The 25,305-nt window shown below is 38.9% G+C and overlaps 1 protein-coding gene across 4 annotated transcripts in view; it reads left to right on the top strand.

The window, feature by feature from the left end:
• The window catches only part of LOC109480012 (anoctamin-7-like), a 45,165-nt gene extending 22,754 nt beyond the window's left edge, over window positions 1-22,411 (top strand). For 2 of the 4 annotated variants that reach the window (XM_019782140.1, XM_019782142.1), the window contains exons 12-25: window positions 2,496-2,556; window positions 4,173-4,255; window positions 5,161-5,298; window positions 6,048-6,206; window positions 6,692-6,728; window positions 7,659-7,770; window positions 8,234-8,288; window positions 9,453-9,550; window positions 10,210-10,340; window positions 11,527-11,732; window positions 12,553-12,686; window positions 13,416-13,506; window positions 16,721-16,849; window positions 21,841-22,411. In XM_019782140.1, the coding sequence (XP_019637699.1) occupies window positions 2,496-2,556; window positions 4,173-4,255; window positions 5,161-5,298; window positions 6,048-6,206; window positions 6,692-6,728; window positions 7,659-7,770; window positions 8,234-8,288; window positions 9,453-9,550; window positions 10,210-10,340; window positions 11,527-11,732; window positions 12,553-12,686; window positions 13,416-13,506; window positions 16,721-16,849; window positions 21,841-21,978 (1,572 nt within the window). In that variant the 3' untranslated portion in view covers window positions 21,979-22,411. Of the gene's footprint in view, window positions 1-767; window positions 829-2,495; window positions 2,557-4,172; window positions 4,256-5,160; window positions 5,299-6,047; window positions 6,207-6,691; window positions 6,729-7,658; window positions 7,771-8,233; window positions 8,289-9,452; window positions 9,551-10,209; window positions 10,341-11,526; window positions 11,733-12,552; window positions 12,687-13,415; window positions 13,507-16,720; window positions 16,850-21,840 lie in introns of all 4 variants that reach the window. The other 2 variants (XM_019782139.1, XM_019782141.1) reach the window with 1 other exon arrangement.
• Window positions 22,412-25,305: the final 2,894 nt, after the last annotated feature.

The following is a 25,305-nucleotide window of genomic DNA, read 5'->3' as shown; positions in this document are numbered from 1 at the left end:
CGTAGAATAGACCAAAATACAAACGAAAAAGACGAAATTGTAAAGAAATGAACTTGAAGACTAGATTATTCGCCAAACCATATTCTGTGCCATTTGCTCAACCATCATGACCACGTAGATTTCATAATGAAAAGAACTTTTTTTTTTTTTCAAAACTTTTTTTTTATTCGCACGCGCGCATCAGTTTTAGGGCATCCATATAATCAAATTAACATGGCCTAACCTAGACTTGAAAAGTATATTGCTCACTGTCATCCCCTGTATTATTTGCCATATGATATTATATTGTTAATCCTTCAAAAAGAAATGGATCTTTTTTCACAGCTAATGTTTGCTTGTGTGACATAGTAAAATGTGTAGGATTGAAGTTTATTGCATTGTAACTTTGCATGAGATGTAACTTTATTAGCATCTTAGTTTGCATACATGTAGTGAATCTTTATACAAAGTGCATAATATATTAATTTATTATTGCTGGCCTTGCAAGTACAGTGTATACTACATATTATATATTGACTTTTATGACCTTTCCTTAACCAAGCTAACAAAGAATGATTTCAAAATCAAAATGTCTTTCAAATATTTATTTGTTATCAGAGGTATGGACAATGTAATATTTTTAGTAGAATTATATCAAATATCAATAACGTTACATTTAGGACTTTTTTGATTTCTGATAATCACAGACTATTCTGGACAAGAGACATCAAATATAAATTTTGGTACCTTTTTGTGACAGCTTGCTTTGCATTTCTTTTCCATTATAGATATCATACCTGTTTGACAATGAGGGCACAGTCTTTTTCAGTGCCTTTATGTCTTTGTGGGGTAAGTTAAGTTTCCTTCAGCTTTTGTTTGGTGTGCTTTGGAATTTTCTTTAGCATTTCAAGGTCCGAGTGCTGCAGTAAATAGTGTGAGAGAAAACCAAATTATTTAAAGTTATATAATTTATTATATTAGGTCACACCAATTTAATTTCTTGGTTAACAGATTTTTCTAGTAAAATAATGGAGCGGGCAGGTAAAAAAAGAAATTAAAAAAATAAAAACAGGCCTAGGCATCCTATCATGGCCCAAAATGGTACAATAGGGGCCATGAAGTCAACACACCAGGCTGGTTCAAAATTTAAACAATGAATTTTGAACTTTTAATGATACCACTGCATTGAAAGATGGAATAACTGTAACAACCAGGACGAAAAAGACTGTTTTCAACTGTTCAGCGCAAAATATGAGCATTTTGCAGTTGATTCTGAATTTTTATTTTTATTTGCAAATAAGAAAAAAATGAAGCAGGCGAATCCGTCAACCAAGAAATTACATTGGTGTGGCCTTATATAAGAGTTGGACTTCCAGATGTCATTTGAGACTGTAAGTGCACTAAAATCCACACTTCTAGCCCTGCTATTAAGTTAAGTGCATATTGCTGTGAGCAAAAGAAAACAATAGCTAAAACAACAAAGCTGCTCTGGCCATGAAATATCATTGTATCATAATCATTGCTGTATTCAATTTAGTTTTTATCATTCTGAAAAATATCTTTCTATTTTTTACTTCATACATCATCCTTCAGCATTCAGTTTATTTTTCTCCAATAACTATTTCAATTCAAACAAAACTTTCATTGAGTACAAGGCAATACAATTAATATATTATAATGTTCTAACCTTATTCTGTTCTGACTAGTGGTTAGAGGTAGACATAGTACACCTTTGCACAAATGATAACAGTTGAGATGAATATAAGTTAATCATTAATACATACAATGTAGATGTAAACATCTCTGTTTTAATTGTGCGGTAGAAATTGTTTCTTCAAATTTTCTGTATTATTCTGGAATCTCATAGAGTTGTACACTACGAACAAGGGAGGCCTAAGTTTGTTGCTACTTACATGTAGTAATACATAATGTACATTGAATGTAAATTGTGGCCTACAAAGTTGCTAGAACATTCATATTTTTACCTGCAATCCTAAATTTTTGATTCAGCAAATTGCAGGTTGCAGGTAAGTATTTCAGGCCCATACCACACATTCAAACACCACATTAGGCCACACTGACATAATTTTATGGATGACATCCTCTGAAGACCCTGTATACATGTAAGTAGTGAGCATGGGTGAATAAAAAAATTCCAGCCTAAAAAGTGCTCTAAACCACAGGAGTATAAAGCTGATATTGTGAGTTTGCGGTAGTACATAGCGACTTTTACGACAAGTTGGCACATGCTGGCATTTTTAGGCACTGTACTGAGTTCTTGAGTTCCATGGAGCCTGGGTGCCATCCTCCGTAGTTACTGCCGGCTGCCTATTGTCACTCGCTACCATGGACTACAGAGGAGCATAGGGTGAAGCGTTTTTGTAGAACAGTTTAAATTCAATGGGTACATGGATCATCCATAAAATTGAATCAGTGTGGCCTTATCAAGACATGCTGTTACATTGGACAACTTCACACATGCTCATCTTACCACTTACCTCTCTTCCCCACGTCAGATTGCCTATCTCTTTGACCATCCTGGGACTGTCTTCTTTGCCATTTTCATGTCTTTCTGGGGTGAGTGTGGCGGCCTAACATTCCTTCACACTGCAACTTTCATGCAGACTGTGATTATGCTGTTTTGAAAGTCAATTTTATTATTCCAGTATCAACAGTTCTACTACTGGTAGAGCCAAAAATGTCTATAAAACGTCTAATGGACATTTAACATTCTCAAAAGTTCCACACATTTTTTAAACATTTGTAAGAATGTCTTCCCCAGGTCTTTACAAGGTCTTTTTGGGGAGGACTTGCTTGTTGTGTTTCCCATTGTTCATGAGGTGTCTGTCAGAATGTCTTTAGAAAAATGTGTGAAAACTGGCATGCATATGAAAAGCACTGCACAAAGCCAAGACAATTTATAGGACAGGGCACCATTAATTAATGGACAGATGCTAATATCTTTATAAGTTTGCATTGTGCTAAAGAAAGGACTGTCTCCTAGGGGTGTCCCTACCTGACGTGTGAAGAGATTATGGATATAAAATGTCCACCTTGGGTTATTTCGATGTCATTTTTCAGTAACTATGTCTACTTAATGTTCTCCCGACTGGCCTTTGTTCAGCAATGTCTGAATCATGTCTAATGTCCGTTAGACGTTTTATAGACATTTTTGGCTCTACCACTGATTCAGCTAAACGTAGTGTACCAGATGTTGTTCCCTCAGCATAGAAAAACATTTTTGGGACTTTTTTGAAAAAAAAAATGATAGGCTTTATCTATCCTGAAGTTTAAGCATCCATCCATTTGATATGTGTACTAGATATACATGTATGTAATAACAGTTCAGTGTATTATTTATCATTTAAAAACAGTTAATCTGTTAACTGTGTGGACACTTACATGTACTGTTCATGTTCAGCAGCAGACCTATATATATATAGGGTATACCTAGCACTTCTAATAGAAAGTACTGTGCCTGTGCAAAAATCTGGAAAGAAACTTGTCTCCAGAAAATATGGTTTAAAGTGGTATTCTCATATTTAGGGATCTGTAATTTCCAAAATGTTGTGTCGAAAAACATGTGCAACTGACCAACTTCTGATCCAATGTTGACGAAACATCCAACAAAAATGGTGGTTTTGCACAGGTGCAGTACGTTCATGCCAGTACAACTGTTACAACAAACTTGTACTTTATGAAAAATTTAAACTGTTCTCCAACTCAAAATTTGACTCACCAGAAATTTTCGACTGAATCACTCAGTCTTCCTCAGCTATCTGACCCAAATGCTGTGGACACATGATTTTTCCCACGTGTGACGTCAGCAAAGGGTCAAAGGTTGTCTGAAGTCGATATCGCCCCCCGTCCCAGTTGAGCAATGGCTTATCGACTTCAGACACCCTTTGCTGACGTCACACGTGGGAAAAATCACAGCATCTACAGCATTTGGGTCAGATAGCTGAGGAAGACTGAGTGAGTCAGTCAACAATTCCGGTGAGTCAAATTTTGAGTTGGACAACAGTTTGGATAACAGGATTTCATAATGTAATTTACCAACTCAGATGAACTTTCATGTAAACTTGTACTTTATACACATGCAAGAGGGGCTTACAAGGACCTATGAGTATGAGTAATTGGGGTTAGTGTAATGTTGTCCATGGAGTACTGATTATCCCTTCCAACTGTTCCAGCCGTCACCTTCCTGGAGTACTGGAAGAGGAAGAACGCCAGCCTTGCCCACCACTGGGATGTCATGGACTTTGAAGAAGAAGAGGTACAAATGTTTCTTACAACTTGTCAATCATGTACATACAATGTAGTCACTGTATTATATCATACCTGGGCCGCGATAACGTTCAATAACGGGTTCCAGACTGGGCCGTACTATACGGTACGGCCAGGTCCGGAACCCGTTATCAAACTCTTTCATGGCTTCCATAAAACGATTCGAACGTGTTTCGCCCTACCCGCTTGTGCCCCTTCCGAAAATTCGAATACAGAATCTGGACGTTGGAATAGATGTTGTTGCATTTTAGGGTTTAGTGGCACCAACTTTTGGCTCATCTTGCATTGAAAGGCGTGTTTTCTTGGGTGGGTATGACATAAATAAAATACAACACGGGGTATTCCTCATCGCCCTTTGTCCCGGCCCTCCCGCGAGTCGGGTCGGTGTCATACATGTATGGGGCATCAAATGGACAAGTACATATATGTACATGTAGGTAGAGAACACGAGATTGAGGGGTGGCAGGTTTGAACCCTGGCATTCTTGGCTGGACATTGTGTCTTTGGGAAAGGCACTTTTAAAAACATGACTTCCTTACTCCACCTAGTTGTAACACGGGTACCTGACTTCAGTTGGATAGGTTAAAGGAGGTGGAAGCCTGGAGGAGAGGCCTTCTAATACTGTGCCCTAGTGACAGTGGCTGAGTGCTAACTAGTAATTTTAAATTGACAGTGACTTAATGCAGCTTTTCAGCTGAAACATTTAGCTTATTGCCAAAACCGGGAAAATAAAATCACTGGAAAATATTTCACAGTTTTCCTTGTATCATATGTGTGTTGTATGTACTATGTGTCCAGGGCCCGCTGTAAAGCAGTGTGTAGCCACTGAGAGGGTCACCCTGGTTAAAGAAAACAGAATATAAAAAAATTTACATCAGATTTCTTGTTCCTCAGGAGCGCCCCCGGCCCCAGTTTGCTGCCATGGCACCATCTATGGAGAAGAACCCTGTAACAGGCATCAAGGAACCGCACTTTCCAGACGAGGATCGCTTCAAAAGAATGATGGCTGGAGCAGTCATCATCATCTTTATGGTAAAACACATGCAAAAATGCCATAATACCTAGCAGTAAACTTAGAGCGTTAACCCTGGTCCACTGTTCTTTGTAAGAAATTTCCCTGGTACAATCAACCTGACACTGTCTTGTCTGTCAACTCTTAACCTGAATGTTGTCCAGTCTGCAAAATTGCAGGTTGCTTAATTTTTCCTCTGCTCTATTGAAAATTTCTCTGCAAAATGCAGACTGCAGGCAGGTATTTCTAACACTGTTGTAATCATAGTAAAACGTTGAACTTTATTCCAACACACAATTTACAGAGAGATAAAATTTCAGCGACCACTGTCGCCTTCATCAAGATAATTAATGACCAATCACTTCACAACATTAACTCGTGAAAGTTTCAGTTTATTTTATTTTATTCACATGGATTTTTGAGCATTAGATACATGTAGGAAGCACTTGTTGTGCTTATGTGAATCCGCTGCTCATAAAACATAATAGAGTTACAGTTACAAAAACGTGACCTTATTCACATGAGATCACCTGAAACACAGGAAGCACTGTTGGCTCATTCTCATTTACATGTACAAAATAATGATTTTTAGGGTCGAAAAATTGATGATGTTTTATGATTATCTTGAAAAAGGTGACAGTGGTCGCAGAAAATTTTATCTCATTCTATTATTATTATTATTAGGTGTAAATTGTGTGTTGGAATAAAGTTCAAGGTTTTACTACACATGTATGATCACTACCAACACAGATGAACTTTCATGTTTCAGATGGTGATGGTTCTGATCTTCGTGCTGGGTGTGATCATGTACCGTGTGCTGATCAGCATCCCCCTGTTCCAGTCCGTCATGTTCCGCGCTCAGGCCTCCAACATCGCCAACATGAGCGGAGCCTGCGTCAACCTGATCCTCATCATGGCATCAGGCATTGTAAGAATGAATGAATGAATGAATGGTTTATTCAAAATAATAATATCTCACAGCCTCTTAGCTGAATTGCAGGTTCATTACAAATATTCAAAAGTAACATTCATTTTGCCAGCACCGTTATGATAGAGACATTTCTAATGTAAAACAAATCATTTTCCTCAATGTTTACAAAAAATTCTATCATGGCTTGAAATTTCATGTAAGCCGGCTATTATGTTTACAAAACAAATAAGGTCAATGACCTGAACCAGACGTCTGTCACCATAGTACAATGTAACTAGTGTTGGGTTACATCATGTTGCAATTTTATAACAGGAGGGATTTAGACTCCTGTCTGACCATATATATGAATCTGTTTGAATAAGAATTAACAGAGCAGACAATATGCGAAGGTAAACATTATGCATTTGCTTTGCAAATGTTACCTTTCTGCTTGTAAAAAAAATAATGTTATTGGATAGTAACTCCGACATCACAACTTTCAGGTGTACCAAAAGATTGCAGAGAAGCTCACTGAGTGGGGTAAGTACTCAACTTGTTGTTGAATTTACTACGTTTTCTCCTCTTGTACAAGGTAGATTTTCACCAAACACTGGTTGCAGAAACAGTATAATGTACATGGTAGAAACTGTGACATATCAGCACCTTCCCAAGGTAATGAAATGCCTTCACAATATGATGTACATAGACTAATTTAAAAACTTTGACATATCTGCTTTTCATGGTGCTGAAGTGCCTTCACACAGTATAATTTGGGTATGTTAGAAACTGTAACATATCTGCTTTTCATGGTGCTAAAGTGCCTTCACACAGTATAATTTGCATATGTTAGAAACTGTAACATATCTGCTTTTCATGGTGCTGAAGTGCCTTCACACAGTATAATTTGGGTATATTACAAACTGACATATCTGCTTTTCATGGTGCTGAAGTGCCTTCACACAGTTTAATTTGGGTAGGTTAGAAACTGTGACATGTCTGCTTTTCATGGTGCTGAAGTGCCTTCACACAGTATAATTTGTGTATGTTAGAAACTGTAACATATCTGCTTTTCATGGTGCTAAAGTGCCTTCACACAGTATAATTTGCATATGTTAGAAACTGTAACATATCTGCTTTTCATGGTGCTGAAGTGCCTTTACACAGTATAATTTGGGTATGTTAGAAACTGTAACATATCTGCTTTTCATGGTGCTGAAGTGCCTACACACAGTTTAATTTGGTTATGTTAGAAACTGTAACATATCTGCTTTTCATGGTGCTGAAGTGCCTTCACACAGTATAATTTGGGTATGTTAGAAACTCACATATCTCCTTTCCATAGTGCTGAAGTTCCCTCACACAGTATAATGTGCGAACATATCAGATGAATATCTGTTTTTTGGTAAAATAGCACCAAAAAAAGTTTAAGATATCAAACAAATGGCTAAATGTGAAACATCTATTTTTCAGAAATGCACAGAACTCAAACTGAACATGAAGACAGCTACACATTCAAAGTCTTCATCTTCCAATTCGTCAACTTTTATTCATCCATCTTCTACATCGCATTCTTCAAGGGACGGTCAGTATCGTGTGCTCTGTTTCCTTGTGTAGAGTCTTCTGTAACACACTGTCCATAGTTCTGGAAAGGAGTATGAACATGATAAATTTTGAGGTTTTTCCTGTATATTTGAGGAAAATATACATATCATCATATAAGTTTATAAGCACTGATGATGAAGATATCCTAATATTTGTATTTATCAGCTTCCGTAGTAGGCTTATAGAACTGGGGGTTTGGTGGTCTTCGGCTGTTTTCTGATTAGCCCAGTTCAACCAGGCCGGCTATGTTGTCTACATGCAATCAGAAAAAAGCACATAAAAGCTCCCAAAGAACATGAAGACCCCCCAAACCCCCAGTTTTTGGCATGCTATGGAGGCTAGCCCTTTGGCATCTTTTTATGTCATATGGTTGTCCATATGATGACTATGAAAATGCATTTGGTGTATGACTGTCACAATTATATTTGTTTCCCTCCAAACAGATTTGTTGGATACCCGGGCCATTATAATAGGTTCTTTGGTCTCCGCAACGAAGCGGTAGGTTTCCATGCTTGTGTTACTCTTGTTTTTCTTTTGAAATATAATACATGTCACAAGATGAGACGTGCATGTTGAACAGAACTCAATTTTAATGTTCTCTCTAGTACTACACAACTACAGAACAAAGGAACAGGACACTTGTCACTCTGCTAGCTCTTGATCATCTTTATGTCTCCTCTCCTATCTGACATGCATACTATGAATTGGTTTGACTTCCCTTTCTGGGATGCCTATAAGGCCATACCGATTTAATTTTCTGGATGACATCCTCTGAAGACCCCCAAACTAGTGCGCGCGGGCGAATAAAAAAATTCCTGCCAAAAATAAAAATGCTACTAAACCACAGGAATGCAGTATATAGTAGAGGGGATTCATTCCTCAAGCTACCGACGTCTTGCACACGCAGTCGTCCCTCAGTAAGACATCTGGAGCCGCATAGTTCCCGTTTAGAACTTTTATTCAGCCTGTCACACGACCGGTTTCGCCTGTGTGGCTTCTTCAAGTGTACAGAGGCTAATGACACAAGTGCATGAAGTTCTAACTTATATACCTTTCCAGTGCATAGTGCCCTCAGGTCAGTTACATGGCGTTCAGATCGCCCTGGCCTGTTACATAGTTCGTTTTGACCTTTGTTGACCGACTTCATGACGTCATCTATTGTTCTAGAACAATTAAACATGTCATAAAGGTCTTGATTAAACCACAGGAATGCAAAGCTGGTATTGTGAATTCGCAGCAGCATTTAGCGCCATATACGACAAGCCGACACATGCTAGCTTTTTGAGGAATTTACGTACGTATGTACCATACGTATGTAAGTTGAGTTCTGAAGTCGTGGAGCTCCGAATTCGATAGCCTGGGTGCTTGGCTCCGTATTGTCGGTAGTTACCATGGACTACCCAGGCCTAGAGCCAGGCCAGAGCCTCAATGGGCGTGATCTTTTTTTTTTTTGTAGGGCGACAGGCAAAAATCAATGCGCGCTCGGATGTCATCCATAAAATTAAGGCAGTGTGGCCTAATTTGGGAACAATTACCGGTAACCCTATCTTGGGGACTCCATCACAATATAGTTGTATGAGCCCCAATTTTACCTGCACTAAGGTGCATATGCTTCCAGTATAGAATAGTAAAGATCCAATCAGAGTTTTTTTTGTGCCACAGTGCGGACAGGGCGGCTGTCTGGTGGAGCTTGCCCAACAGCTAGCCGTCATCATGATTGGTAAACAGGTCATCAACAATGCACAGGAGATCATAGTACCGTAAGTACAGCCAAGTCATGGTTACCTTTGCCAAGAAGGTTAATATTATATATTATGTTTTTGCTTAGCATTTGTGTATATATACATGTGTGTGTGTATGTATGTGGTTTGGCAGAGTAACTCAAGAAACTGTGTATGGATTGTCACAAAACTTGGTAGGTTGGTAGGTCTTGATGAGACCTTGAAATAATTAGATTCTAAAGTAGCACTTAGTTCTGTTTGCACACTCAGGGAAAATGTGTCCTGAGTAAACTTGGAGTCAACTCTGTCCAAGTTGACTCAGAAAATGTGACACTGTATATCATGCCTACATGTATAAATCCTGGTCCATATGAGATAATGGTGGCATAACTAGGTATAGAGATGTTGGTGACGTTTGGTTTAATTCAGTCATCTCATGTCCACCAGTAATGACCATACAATAGAAAAATGATTGTGAATTTATCTCCAATTGCTTTAAAAATAGAGAAGAAATCTTCAAGGCCTAGATTAGTTTATTCTCTTAGTAGTTAAGACTTTTACGTTATTCTGTTATCCTTGTATCCTATGTATCATGTTACTCAGTATGATGTACATGTAACATCACACTCTGATGTATGCATTTAGCCCCATGGGCATGAACATACAATTAAAGATTTATCATCATATGTTGTCCACAGTAAGATCAAGAACTATTTGCAGCGGCGTGAGGTGGCAAAGGGGATGGAGAAGTCCTCGGAACCAGCCAGATGGGAGGAGGACTATCAGCTCATCGAAAATGAGGGACTGTTTGAGGAATACCTGGAGATGGGTAAGGCCACAGCAAGTAAATTTTATGGATGACATTAGGGCGCGCATTAATTTTCGCCTGATTTTGGAAAAAAAAAAAAATTTTGTTGCCTTATGACAATGGTCAACATGCCGAAAATGGGCCAAGATGTCTGTTGCCATACCGGAAGGTGGATGGCAGATAACTTTAAAGGGAGGAGACAAGAAAATGTTTTAATGATTTAATGTTTTGTTTCTTACTTTCATGCAGTAATATGTGATACTGGCTGTGTATATGTGATTTTCCCTGTGAATCAAAACCATTTGTACAATGATTGAGTCAAAATTTTAAAATGTAAGAACCTTGTTTTTTTTTGTCCGCCTTGTTTTTTTTTGCCCTCTCGCATTAGATTTGGAGTCTGCGGAGGATGTCATCCATAAAATTTACTTGCTGTGGCCTAAGTAGAAATTTCATGATAAATGTAATAATCTGATTCAATTTTATACGTGCACTGGTGAAGATTACCTACACCAGACAAATTTTACTTGTACCACTCAGACCTTGAGAAGTATGGATCATACTAAAATAGTTCAGAAACCATTGCCATTATTTCTTTTATACTTCATAGTTGGTAACAGTGAATGCAGCAAATAAAAATCCACATAAACCTACATTTGTATATAATTATAAACCCAGTCCATGCATGGGCCAGTGCAGGTTATCAAGGTGCAGGTAGACATGTAAGAAACACCTCCACGGCTCAAATTTTACCCACACTAACCTGCATATACCCAGTACATGGACCAGTGCAGGTTAGGTACAGGTAGACATCAGAAACACCTGCACAGCTCCAGTTTTACCTGCACTAACCTGCATATACCCAGTACATGGACCTTTGCAGGTTAGGTGCAGGTAGACATCAGAAATACCTGCACAGCTCCAATTTTACCTGCACTAACCTGCATATACCGAGTACATGGACCAGTGCAGGTTAGGTACAGGTAGACATCAGAAATGCCTGCACAGCTCCACTTTTACCTGTACTAACCTGCATATACCCAGTACATGGACCTGTATAAGTGCAGGTTAGGTGCAGGTAGACATCAGAAATACAACCATAATATACTTGCACAGCTCCACATGCATCCAGTATTTTGAGCTATGTACTGACACTACATACATGTTGTGTACTCTGCCTGACATTGGTTGTTGTTTTTCCCCCCCACAGTAATCCAGTTTGGTTTCATCACCATTTTCGTGGCTGCGTTTCCCCTGGCTCCGCTGTTTGCCCTTCTGAACAACTGGGTGGAGATCCGTTTGGACGCGCACAAGTTCGTTTGTGAGGTGCGTCGCTCGGTGTCGGAGAGAGCCCAGGACATCGGCGTGTGGTTTAACATTCTAGACGCTCTGGTTCAGCTCGCTGTCATCAGCAATGTAAGTTTGTCTCCTGGTTTAATGTTAGTCCACACCAATTTAATTTCTTGGTTAACGGATTTTTCTAGAAAAATAATGGAGCGGGCGGGCGAAAAAAAAAAAAATATAGGCCTAGGCATCCTATTATGGCCCAAAATGGTACGATAGGAGCCATGAAGTCAACACACCAGGCTGGTCCAAAATTTAAACAATGAATTTTTTACTTTTAATGATATCATTGCATTGAAAGATGGAATAACTGTAACAACTAGCTATAGGATGAAAAGGACTGTTTTCAACTGTTCAGAGCAAAATATGAGCATTTTGCAGTTGATTCTGAATTTTTATTTTTATTTGCAAATCAGAAAAAAACGAAGCGGGCGAATCCGTTAACCAAGAAATTTGGAGTTTGATTTTTTTTTACAGTGTTGCCAAATGACCACTTCCAAGCACAGAGCTACATGTAGATGTATCACTATGCCTAAAGATGGCGGTGAAATATTGTTTGTAGTCAAAGCTTGAGGATTTTACACCAAAAAAACAGTTACAGGTACTCAAGCAACTGGATTATGATTTTGGATCCAGTTGCTTGAGTATCTGTTTTTTTGGCGTACCTTATTACCTGGATGTCTAACCTTCACCAACGTACTTGAGGATTGTATTTGGGATGGAAGCACGTGCTTGGGATGATCTCTCATCAGGGTTCTTCAACTTTGACACAACGCATGTGCAGTTAAAAGAAAAATGAGCCAGAAATGCATTCTCTATGCATGTACGTGTATTTCTTGTGAAAATCTGTTGTTTCAGAGTTAACTGAATCTACCTTTTTTTTCCTTTCCAGGCTTTCATTATCGCAGTAACGTCTGAGTTTCTGCCCCGCCTGCTGTACAAGTATGAGAAGAACTGGAACCTGGATGGATATGTCAACTTCACGCTAGCGTACTCTCCACCCGGCGCCATGTCTCAGGAGTGTAGGTCAGTAACAACAATGACAAGGACACCAAGGCTCGAAGTACTGGGTGCATGTGCACGTTGGTGCACCCAAAATTGGAGCTGTGCACCCAATTCTTTTGTGTGGGTGCACTCCCAAATATTTTTGTAGGTAGTTTTGTACATATCAAATCTATAATAGTATACAGGATATTATTGGCATCTTAGTGTCAGAAAAATAATAAAATCTTTGTTGTAGTACTTGTTTAGATTTTGAAATTAGCTCCCAGTAAGATCTGTAATTAGGTTTTGTTGTGTATGGTGCACCCCAAAAAATTTGTGTGCACCAGTGCACCTATTCCCAAAAATGAATTTCGAGCCCTGAACACTGATGTTTATTTTTGCCCATGAGTGCAGTGAATGTAGTTTTACATAAGACAATCATATAAACACTACAACTCCACAAAATTGCTACTCTATATCTGTAGTAATTGTGCTACACTACATCAGTTCTATAATTATATATATATTAAGTAATTTTATACAGAATCTGATGGACGGATACAGAAAAACGTAATAAAAGGCTATCATTGGTTATGTAGTTACATATTTTCTCCCTCTTTTGAAAACAGGTATAAATGAACTCAAAGAGCAAATATGTTATATGATTCATTTGTAAATTATGTGGTTGTAAACCCTGCATCAATTCAGCGCAATAAAAGGCTGTGCACAGATAATGTTTGACCAATAAACCATTTATTAAATTATTTTCAGGTACAAGGAGTTCCGAGACAAAGACGGCAGTTTTAGTTTGTTCTACTGGAGACTGCTGGCTATACGACTTGGTTTTGTCATCTTATTTGAAGTAAGTGAAGTACAGTACTTTTTATGTAATGCCAGTCATTTAAAAAAAAATATTATACTTTCTATGTAATATGTGTAAAAAGAAAAAGACAAGATTCGCCCAGGTGTAAAATGGGTTCCTGACTTTGATTGGGGACTCAGGTAAAATGACAGGCTAAGCCCAAGGTGCAGCAAAATTGGATACTTGTTTAATCCTCTGACTTCACTAATGAATCTTGAATCTTTATTATTCTCCACTCAAAAAATGTACATCAGCAGAGGGGAGTGCAAAAAGCACCCCCTCTGAATTGGGTACAAATTTTCACATTGCCCTCATTAAAAAAAAAATTTCACACAACACATCTACTTAAAAACATATACAAAGACACATACAAGAATTATTTACAATATATACACAGTTCATGCCGATGTCTGCAGTGAGTCGTTGTACAGTCTGATCGCGCAATGCAGGAAGGACTGCTGCAGACGCTTGGTTCTTGCGTGAGGGATCGTGAAGTCGTGGCTGTTCCTCAGGGATCTGCCTGTGGCTGAGTGTCTTTGGACAGGAGCCAGGTCATGCAGTGGATGATCCGGTCTTAGCATGGCCTTGAAGAGGGTCACTGCAGCGGCTTCTCTCCTTTCCTTCAGGGAAGGCAGGTCCGGAACGGAACGCCTGCCGCCGCGTGAGATAATCCGGAGGGCGCGCCTTTGAACTCTCTCCATGCTAGCTGCCAGGTCCTCACTGCAACCCACCAACAGGACATGTCCGTACTCCAGAACAGGGCGGATGAGACTCAGGTACACCTGGATGAGATCTTCCACGCTCATGCCCTGTTTTGTTAGCAGACGGAGGTAGTGAAGCCTGCTCGAGGCCTTAGACACCGTAGACTTCACATGTTCACGCCAGGAGAGCTTGTCGTCAAAGATGAAGCCAAGCCCCTTGGCCACGTTAGTGACTGGAACAGGTTCGCCACCGAGAGACAGAGGTGGTAGAGCTGGTATGTTTCTGCTAAAGCAGATCAGCATCGCTTGGCTTTTCTTGCCGTTCAGGAGCATCTCGTTGCGGTCCGCCCAGGTGTCAAGCTGCGACGCTTCCTCTGTCATAGTAGTGTCCGTGCCAGCATTCTTCAGGGAGACTGATCTGGACAAACTCACGTCGTCTGCGTAGCCCACGTCTAAAGTGTCGCTATGGACCACTTCGCGTGAGCTCATGAACAGAAGGAACAGATAAGGCGATAACACTCCACCTTGCGGTACCCCTGACGTAAGCTGCCGCCAGCCACTGAACTCGCCGTTGGCAGCCACTCGCTGAGTGCGACCCTGTAGGTAGTTTTGCAACCACGCTACCATCCGTGGACTTGGCACAACGTCGTTCACCCACTGTAGTAGTATTGCGTGGCTCACCCTATCAAACGCTTTGCTCATGTCAGCAAAAGGGTCTGAACACAGGTTTGATCCCTGGAGTCGAGAGCGCTCAACCATGTATGGATCATCCTGATGACGGCGATGACGGTGGACGAGCCCTTGAGGTAGGCATACTGGTTGGTTTTGACAGGTGTGATAGACGGGAGGAGTCTCTTCAGTATGCACCTTTCCAACAACTTGGCTAGGACAGGGAGGAGAGACACAGGTCTCATGTCGCTGGGTTTGGTTGCTCCCTTTGACTTTGGAATGGGGACTACGTTTGCTGCCTTCCAAACACTCGGTACCGTACCCCCTCCATAGGAAGCATTGAAGAAGTGAGTGATGACGGGAGCAAAGTCCTCTGCGTACTCCTTAAGTGTCCAGGTAGGAAGATCATCCGGACCACTAGCCTTGTTAGGGTTTATGTCCTTGAGTAGGGCTTTGACTTCCCCGATCGAACAGAGGTCCACAGCTTCGGTGGGACGTTGGAGAGGAAACAGGTACAGAGCATGGCCAGGACACCACGCCTCAGAGAAGTGCTGGTTCAGAACGTCAGCAACATCCCGGTCTGGCACATTCTCAATGGTGGTGCGGTTAGATCTCTCTTGAGATCTGCCAAGTTCTCAGTTGACAAAACTCCACCATTTGCGTGGGTTCTCCAGCTTGAGGTACTGGATAAAGTTCCGGTAGTACCAGAACTTTGCCTGCCTTATGATGGTCTGGGCTCGGTTTCTGAGACTCTTCCAACGATCAGATTTCCCATGACGCTTGAACTCTGCAGTTCTGCTCTTGATGGCACGTTTAACTCGCTGCAGAGTGGCCAAGTGGGTAGACTGATGTGAACATGAGATTGAGAAGTTGCTGGTTCGATCCCTGGCATCCAGACCAGGCTATATGTTGTATCCTTGGGAAAGGCACTTTCCTCACTCAACCCAGGTGTAAAATGTGTGCCTGACTTCTGTTCAGCAGGTAAGGCCATGTTGATTTGATTATATGGATGACATCCTCCGGGAGCCCCAAAACTGATGTGCGCGTGCAAATAAAAAAAAAGTTTTGCAAAAAAAAAAGTTCTTTTCATTATGAAATCTACGTGGTCATGAGGGTTGAGCAAATGGCACAGAATATGGTTTGGCGAATAATCTAGTCTTCAAGTTCATTTCTTTACAATTTCGTCTTTTTTCGTTTGATTTTGACATTCTACGACATTGGTATAGTTTTTATTACTTTTTTTTTGTAACTTATGGTATATTTTTGCTCATTTTGCAACTGTTTTGTACAATTTACAGTATGGTTGAAAACTTCTTTTTTTTTGGAAACGGCCGAAAATTCATGCGCGCGGATGTCATCCATATAATCAAATCAACATGGCCTAAAAGGCAGTGGAAAAAGACCAGCTCAGACTGCCTTCCAATACCGTGCCCTACATGTATATATAATATATAAAGTACTGGTAAAACAGTGGATTACCAAACTATTGCCCCTACAGCCTGACTACCTTAAATTTAACTTTCAAAATTGATTATGTTTACCGAAGGAAAACATATTGTTTTTGCTCAGTTTCTTCCTCTTCTCCTCCAAACAGTGACCTCTGACCTGACCAATGAAGTGATTTGTTGACGTCTGTTACCATGGTGACTGGTGTTGGGTTACACAACGTTACATAATGGTCTGCTCTGCTACTGTCACCACATACTAGTAGTGCATGTATGTGAATGTGTGTGAGTAAAAATTAACATGGCAGACCATGTCCAAAGGTAAAACATTATGCATTTGCTTAGCAAATGTTACTTCTCTAGTTGTTGATAGATTTTACTGTTGTTGTTTTTTTGCAGCATGTTGTTTTCTTCATCTCACGGCTGATTGACATAATGGTGCCCGACATCCCAGAGAGTTTAGAGATCAAGATCAAACGGGAGCGCTACCTGGCCAAGCAGGCCTTACAAGATCAAGAGCACATCATGGTGAGTTACACAGCTTCACAAGTCTTATATACGTCAATGAAGGTTAGACATCCAGGTAATACGATATGCCAAAAAGCAGTTACTCAAGCAACTGGACATGATTTTGGAAACGGTCAGACGTGTCAGCTAGTAATAGTGTCCACCACATACCTGCATTTCTCCTCTGGTCTCTCAGTCACTGATGAAAGCTAGTGGATACTAGCTGAAACATCTGACCGTTTCCAAAATCATATCCAATTGCTTGAGTAACTGCTTTTTGGCGTAAGGTCTTATATACATATATGTATGTTGAAATGATACATCGTACATTGATAAGTTTTTTTTCCATTTGTGTAAGCTTGAAATTGACCCTGGTGTGTCATGACAATCATGCCATTAATTGGAAAATATGATAGAATTCAAGAAACTTACTTGACTCAGAAGAACTTTCATAGAGAAGGACTCTATTGCACAACAATGGACCTATACCATTATTACGTCACAGTTTGTTTACCGCAATGCATGCCGGTCAATCGATGTTTATATTGTACAGTGGTGCGTAGCGCGGTGTGTGTTTGTGTAGCGTTAGCCTAATATAAGGCTTTTAATACAGTACTACTTTCGTCTAATGTCACAACTAAATCACCCTTGCGGCATGTAATGCTGTGTCGACACAACTAGACGCAGCAAAAATCAGACATACCAGTACCTTACTTTGAAAACTTTGAAATGATCTTTATTCTTTAACTGACCGTTCTAGAATGTTCTTTAGAACAGGTAAACAAACTGTGACGTAATAATGGTATAGGTCCATTGTAACTGGTACAACGGCAAAGTTACATGTACATGGTTATGACTACTAAAGGTAATTCTTGATGCTAACAATATAACTTACAATTCTATGAGGTGATTTGAACAGTCACAAACAAGTAGGTGAATACAGTCACACACATTCAAATGTGTGGCTCTCAGACACTCAATATCATTTTTGTTTGAATATCTTGATTTTACTTGTTTTATTTTTCTTTATTAGTAGGAAACTATTGGGACAAAGACCAAATAATTTCAGTGTAAGCCATTGGTTTTTTATGCTTGCAAGGTTAACACGAAGCTAGTCAAGTTTCAGTTTGACACATTAATACCTAAATCTGGAAAGTCCAATGTCTTGACAGGGGCACATTTCTGTCCTCTATTTGGAAGAAAGTATTAATTCTGTTATAACTTTGACAAATTATTAATAATATGAAAAAATTTAAACTGTTCTCTAACTCAAAATTTGACTCACCGGAATTTTGCGCTGAATCACTCAGTCTTCCTCAGCTATCTGACTCAAATGCTGTGAACACGTGATTTTTCCCACGTGTGACGTCAGCAAAGGGTCAAAGGTTGTCTGAAGTCGATATCGTCCCGGTTGAGCGATGGTTGAAGTGCCCTGATGTATATGGCCTCTTTTATGCCTCTAAATCAATATCAGGGGGCGATATCCACTTCAGACAACCTTTGACCCTTTGCTGACGTCGCACGTGGGAAAAATCACGTGTCCACAGCATTTGGGTCAGATAGCTGAGGAAGACTGAGTGATTCAGTCCAAAATTCCAGTGAGTCAAATTTTGAGTTGGAGATGTAATTTACCAAGTTGAACTCAGATGAACTTTCATGCAAATTATTAATAAGTTTCAGGGCAATTTAAACTATACATTAATATGACAAGTAGTATTATCTTAAGTTCAGCTACATGTAAGTACCTAAACATTAAGTTGATAAACATAACACTCAGTTTGATCTTTTGTTCTAGTTCTAAACATTAAACATGTTTGTCTTAAAACCCTTGTCTTAAAACATCCTTGCCGGAACAGGAGGCCATGAAGGAGGAGAAACAAGCTATGGTAGGCCACTGATGAACCCAAGATATGGACTCCAGTAGATCCCAGAGTCCTTCCCTTTTTATCAGCTGCTCTTTTCACTCGCCTTCACAACTATACAATGTAGCTAACACATTTGGTGTAATACCCTTGCCCCTGTACTCTTGCTAAAAGGCTATTCCATTTAGAGTTCTAGTGGCCGAGGGGCAAAGTGGAAAGTCATTTGAACATGAACCTTTCTTAGGTCCTACCTCCCCCACACTACCTCAACTTTAAGAAATCTAATAACTTTTCTTTGTTCTTTCCTTCCGGTCTTGCAAGCCATCTGGTTTCTAAATTTTAAAGTTAATATAACCAGTCATGTATACATTTTCCAGTTTGTCCCTGGTCCTCTATGTGGAATAGCTGTTATAGCAGGGGTTCCCCCAAGCTAACCTTCTCCATTGCAGTTAAGCTGACCTGCACGTAATCTAAAGCACGTTTACTCAGCACGTCGGCAGAATGTACTGCACCTGCACGAAACCCGTAATGTAGTGTGGATAGCACTCCGCAGAACGTCCCATATAAGGTCATATTGGAGTATATAAGGTCAACACTCTCTAGTTTCCAAATATTGTGTCAGAAAAGGTATAATATTGTGTCAGAAAAGGTACCACGAAAAATTGGGGTTTCGCGCAGGCGCAGTACGTTAATGTTCTAGCGATGTGCTCGTTTACTCCCATGTTACTGGATGGGTTGGCTTCATCACCATTATTATAAATTATGATAATCATGTAATGACATATACTACCTAATCCTTACTTCAATGCCCTGTCACATATTTCTAACCAAGTGACTGTCTCAGATCTAGTTTGCTGTCTCATTTTTCGTGGCTGATCCAGTTTTACAGTCACATGTCCCTCCATTTGCATATGATATATCTCCATTTTATTACTGAACTTATCAAGACAGTGGTTAAATGCACATTCAAGATATGCATACTTTGATTCATTCCTAGACTAATGCCCACTGTTCCCAAGCTTACTTTGTTTCTTATAACCACTTATGTCTATCCTGGTGACTTATATGGTTTAAACATTTAGTATAGCCCCTTAAGATGACTTAACTTTTAAAGCATTTTCTCCCCCCTAAAGAGCAATATTCACTTTGCCATACCCGTATATATTCTGTATAACTATGTATTCTTTAAGTTTGCTTGAGAAATACATCATTTTAAACACTATAGTATGAGGATGCATTTCACACCAGGTTTTAGATATCAAGATCCAGTGCATGTACCTCACCGAATTCTTTGCTAGGACATCACTTGATACTCAACATGAATTTTGAAGTGATTCCTCATTAGGATTAGATCTTGCCTTTATGGTGACTTTCTATTCACACTTTCTTCTGATCAATGATCATGGTAACATGAATAGCAAAGTTCTTTGATCACAACCATTCATTTTTACGAGCCGACGTTTCGATGACCGTCTGTCATCTTCATCAGGGCAATTCTGACTGGTTTACTGTGCACTGACGCTAGATGTAAAAAATAAATGGTTGTGATCAAAGAACTTTGCTATTCATTCGTTTACCCACCTGATGAAATTACACACATGTATTTACGGATCATGGTAACATGTTTTGAACGACTGTACATTTGATAAATAGTCCTGTAGTTAGTACATTATTAGTAGTTAGTACTTTTATCAGCTTTGCCTGTCATTCTTTTGATGCAGTATTTGAAAGTCATTTATTGCAATCAATATCATGTATATGCATGTATTATTATTTCTTCATTGTCATAGTATATTCATAAGTCAAAGTATGAGAAATATGTACTAGGACCTGGTGTATTTTTGTGAATTCTGGTCGCAGAAATGATTTGACAAAGGTTTGAATCGACAAGCACAGCAATGCTTACCTCTGCACAACACACAACAAACATAAGGTGTTCAGTCTTAAGTTAGCTTTGTGCTTTTTTGACTTAGGGTATACAAAGCAACGCAATGGGACTTGCACACCTTGCTCAGAACTGAACAAGTTTCTTGAGACTGTCAATAATGTTATAATGTACATAATTGATGTGATCTGCTCTATCATATTCAGAAATATTGTGCGTTTAAATTTGCTGTTTTCCAAATTTAAAGTGTTTTTTCTGGATTTATTATATATAGTGTTGCTTGTTGTATTATTCTTTAGAAAACTATCACTGCTTAATCGATAGACTTGCTCTGTCCTTGAGACATACCAGGTCACTAACTTAAAATTCTTTTAATTCAATGTCTGTGTCACGTTTAGTTAGCGTCAGGGTCACAGTAGACCTCAGGTACTGTTCTGTCTATTTCCTAAGACCACACAAGTCTGATCTTATGGATGGCATCATATGAGGAACCCAAACATGAAGCCAGAGTGCTAGAGATTAATAATTTTTTTACTTAATGTTTTAAAGGCATCCAATGCAGGGCAGCAAAACAAAGTATTTGGATGAGAAAATCTGTTAGATACTGACATTTGCTGCCATTTTTTAGCTCATTTTGTCATTATTTCATACTTGAAGCATTAAATTTTTAGATTGCCCAAAATTAGCTACCATTATCTTTTTTTACTACCAATAAATAGCTAGAACCAGCTTACAACACGAAACAACCATTTTCCATCAGCAACATCACATTTTTGCCTCATGGATGTCTAAAATTGCTTTTGGTACCTTTTTCTCAACAGTTTCAGTACGACTACAACTTATTCTCTGATATTTTGTCAACAATAGTTTTCTAGCTTGGTATGGTTGCTCCATGGTTGATACAAGCAACGTTTCTTCATGTTTGGGAAACTTCCAGTCATATTGTGTGCAGGTGTTATCCATAAAATCAGCATTGCTTGGCCTAACCATCACTATACAACTTCTCACCCCTTCTGCACTCTTGTTGTTTAACTTACAGCTAACAGATTTTCCTCACACCTATTTATACTAGTATAGAGACACAAGGCTATTGTATACTCACCTTAATGTACACTTAAACTCACCTCAGTGTACTACCATTGGACGTTAAAGAAAGCTGCCATCAGTTCCAGGAGTCATAATGCATGACGTTAGATGAAGCGTGTATCAGGGAAAAATTTTCCAGTGTGAAGATCTGACGAGATTCGCTTTTTTTCGTCCCTCAGGCGGGCGGCCTTGCGGGAGTTGGCGAAGAGGACGAGGGAGGGGACGACGAGTTTGCCGTCACAACCCAAGGCCGGAAGGGCGCCACCCGCATGGATGCCGGCAATGTTTACCTCTCTGTACCTACTGCAGATGTGTAACCAACCAACCAACCAACCAACGTGTAAACTTACTTCTCTGTCTATCTGTCTGTTGAACTAGAACTAGAACAGTGTACTAATCTAACAAACAATTTGCAAGGCTGCTCATTAAGTCAGACTAGATACCATGGACATGTGTTCTGTAAATCTATTGCTACATGTATGTCAGCCCTTTATGTCTCGCATCTTGATTATTTGTCTCGCAAACATTCAGTGTTTCTTATTATAATAACTTTATCAATTCAATTGTTACATTTTATCTTTAATTGTGGATCTGCTGTGGATTCATTCACACTTTGAATGCTTGCCATCAGACATAGATTTTGTTGAACAGCCTCTAAACTTCTACATGTGTCCCACACTGTCATAATTTCTGTTCAGCACACTAGAAACTTTCCACCATTTTGCTTTTCAATACATGGCTGCTCCAAAATACGAAGATTCCTCAAACCACAGTTGATCAAACATCAAAACAAGGTTAGAAGTAGCAAGATGTGTATTAAAAAAGAGAATGCATGGTAACAGTCAATCAAAAGACATATTAAGCGAAGACAAAGTAGGTTGTTTCATTCTCAGACAACTGGTTAGAAACAGTTTTGGAATTTCTGTATTAAGTGGACATATTACTGGGAAATCCTGGAGCAGCTTCCATTTCAAATTATCACTAAAAATGCACCATTCTCTGGGAGATTGTGGCATTGTCATGTCAGTCTGAATAAGTGCATATATTGGATGTCATGCAGAATCATGAACTGTTGAAAGAACCAGCCTAAATCGTGAACTGCAATCTTTTGGTACATGTTAAAAGTAGATTTAGAGAGACTAGGCGTACTAGATAAATTAACAATATAACAACTATCAAAGAGAAGAGAAAATTATGAATCTAAATGAAAAAGTATCTAAATGATACAAATGTGAACACTTTGTTTTATAATGCCGCCTGGCATCAATTATTTGGATGTAATGTTCAATGTTGGTATATCGATAACAAATGTGAGTTGAATTTTAGGATTACTGTATATTGTCATATATACGGAACATTGACCAGACTTGTGACTGTACAAGTTAAATGTGCACCCTGCATGCTGGTACTGTTAATCAGAAAATATCAGCTCATGAAAAATATCAAATGTATGAAGATTATCACAGTGTGTATATTACACAACATGCAGTAAGTTATTGAATTTCAGTGTGTTTGAAAGCATCTTTTTATCAATAAACTTAATGATAATTGATGAGTGATAAATTTGTGAACTAAAGAAAGTTACTCTGAGAATTTCATGTTAATTTAACTTTATTATGTTCATGCCTTGAATTAAGCTGAATTTTTGCTTCGAGCTATTCTGAAACTTTTAAGGAAAAAAACTACACAAAGAAGAGTGATAATACAAGACTTATTGGACAAAAGTTTGTGTTAAAATTTGACAAGTGAATGATGAAAAATGTAGACTGTATAATTGGGCAATGGATGTTTAAATGTGCTCAGAAGACCAAACCCATGTAAGTTATGATGATTATTTGCAGATATGATATGAAAAGATTCTATATTAAAATGTTGTAAACATTTGCTATAACTTATTGACATCAATATTGAAGTTTTGATGCACTTTCTATAAAGATTACTTGATTAGATATCAGCAAGTCTAATTATCCTTTTAATAGTATCACAATGTTGTATTTATACTATAAATTTATGGTAAGTTTTAATTGGCACATATGTTTGTATGCAATATCTTTTTATTCGTGAAAGTTGAAGATAGCAATCAACTATTGCTTTTATTTGATAAGCTTATAAGATTATGTTGCCTAAAAGTTAAGGAAACGTTTCAACTTTGTAGATTTCAAATCTATTATGTGTTATTTTTTCCTTTTATCATCACTTTCTAATATTTGATTGTTTTCCATTTCCATTGTGCAAAGAGTTGTTTTGAGAAAAGATTTCAATATTGTGCATGTAAGGAAATATATAATATAACAGAGATATGTATCTGTATATAGATATTCTTGCTCAGATATGAACAAGTTGTGTAAGCAATCAAAGCTCAGACATAATATGTAATAGGGAGGTAAATATTGCGGTTGTTGGACAAACACTTCAAAGTTGACTATCCAATACGAGATAAGAAATTTATGAGTGGTAACAACTAACTGAAACATGCAATTTTGTTAATTATACTATAACAGTGAGGAAATTATACTATAGTGTGAAGGAATTTGGATTAGCAAAGCATGCAGATTGCTTGATATTTTAACTACCTGTGTATAATAAAAATTTACTCCTTTTCACACCCATGTAGTTTGAAGAAAGAAGATTTAGTAGGTAACAGGTTTTCACATTTTTCTCATTGAAAATGTGCGATTTTATTGAAGTGATTATATTTGCATGAAGGTATGTTCTGTTTTTCTGAGGTACGTACATTTGTACATGTATGTATGTAAGGCCACAGCAAGTATTTTTATGGATGGAAGTTCCTCTACTGACTCTAAATGTAAGAGTGTGGGAAAAAACAGTAAGGCCGTCCAAATGGCAAAAGTATCCAAATATAACGGTTTAATGAGGATGACAATGAAGTTTACTGCATATTCATGCCCCAGTGGGGCTAAATGCACTCTTAAGTTACAAAAAGGATTAGGCAAACTGTGCTATGTTCTAATAATCTATATCAGCATAAGCCAACAAGTATTCAAGAAGTACAGAAAGTGGCACTAGTATGGTAGCCTAGTTTCATTTACCAACTACACTCAAGGCTACCACACTAGTGTCACTTTTTTAAGTACACCGAAGGCTACCATACTAATGTCTAGCCTGGGTACCATCCGGATTTTCCTCCACAATGCTCGAAAAAATCATAGTCCAGATGGTACCCAGGCTAACTAGTGTCACGTCTGCAACAAGAAATCAGAGATTTCAGACTTCTTGGAAGCGTGCAATATTCGGCATCCTGAATTCCCCCAAGTCGACCTCTATTTCCATCTAGATCTGGCTCCCATGATCTGATTCTGATACCTTCATGTTCACTCTGTTTCCAGAGTCTGATTTTTCGGCCCATCATTCTGCCTGTCAGTCTTTCACCCACATGTTGTCAACCTACTCTGTAGAGTGGGAAAACAGATACACATACCCACAGCTCAGTCCTGTAAGAAACAGGAGGCGAGCAGTAGAAACACAAAGAAACTCCTGGTTCCAGGCTCGAACCCATGACCCACCAGGCCACATGCTGATGCTCTAACCACTCGGCTAAAAGGTCTAAACCCATCGGCCGGGTCCCTTTTTTTTAAGATTCGTCCTCGAATCTTCAACCCCACTGTTTCACCCAAACACCATAC

Source organism: Branchiostoma belcheri, unplaced genomic scaffold, assembly GCF_001625305.1.
Source record: "Branchiostoma belcheri isolate BF01 breed outbred unplaced genomic scaffold, Haploidv18h27 scaffold5, whole genome shotgun sequence".
Lineage (NCBI taxonomy): Eukaryota > Metazoa > Chordata > Leptocardii > Amphioxiformes > Branchiostomatidae > Branchiostoma > Branchiostoma belcheri.
Note: the sequence above shows the minus strand (reverse complement) of the source record. Positions and strands in the feature narration are given on the sequence as shown.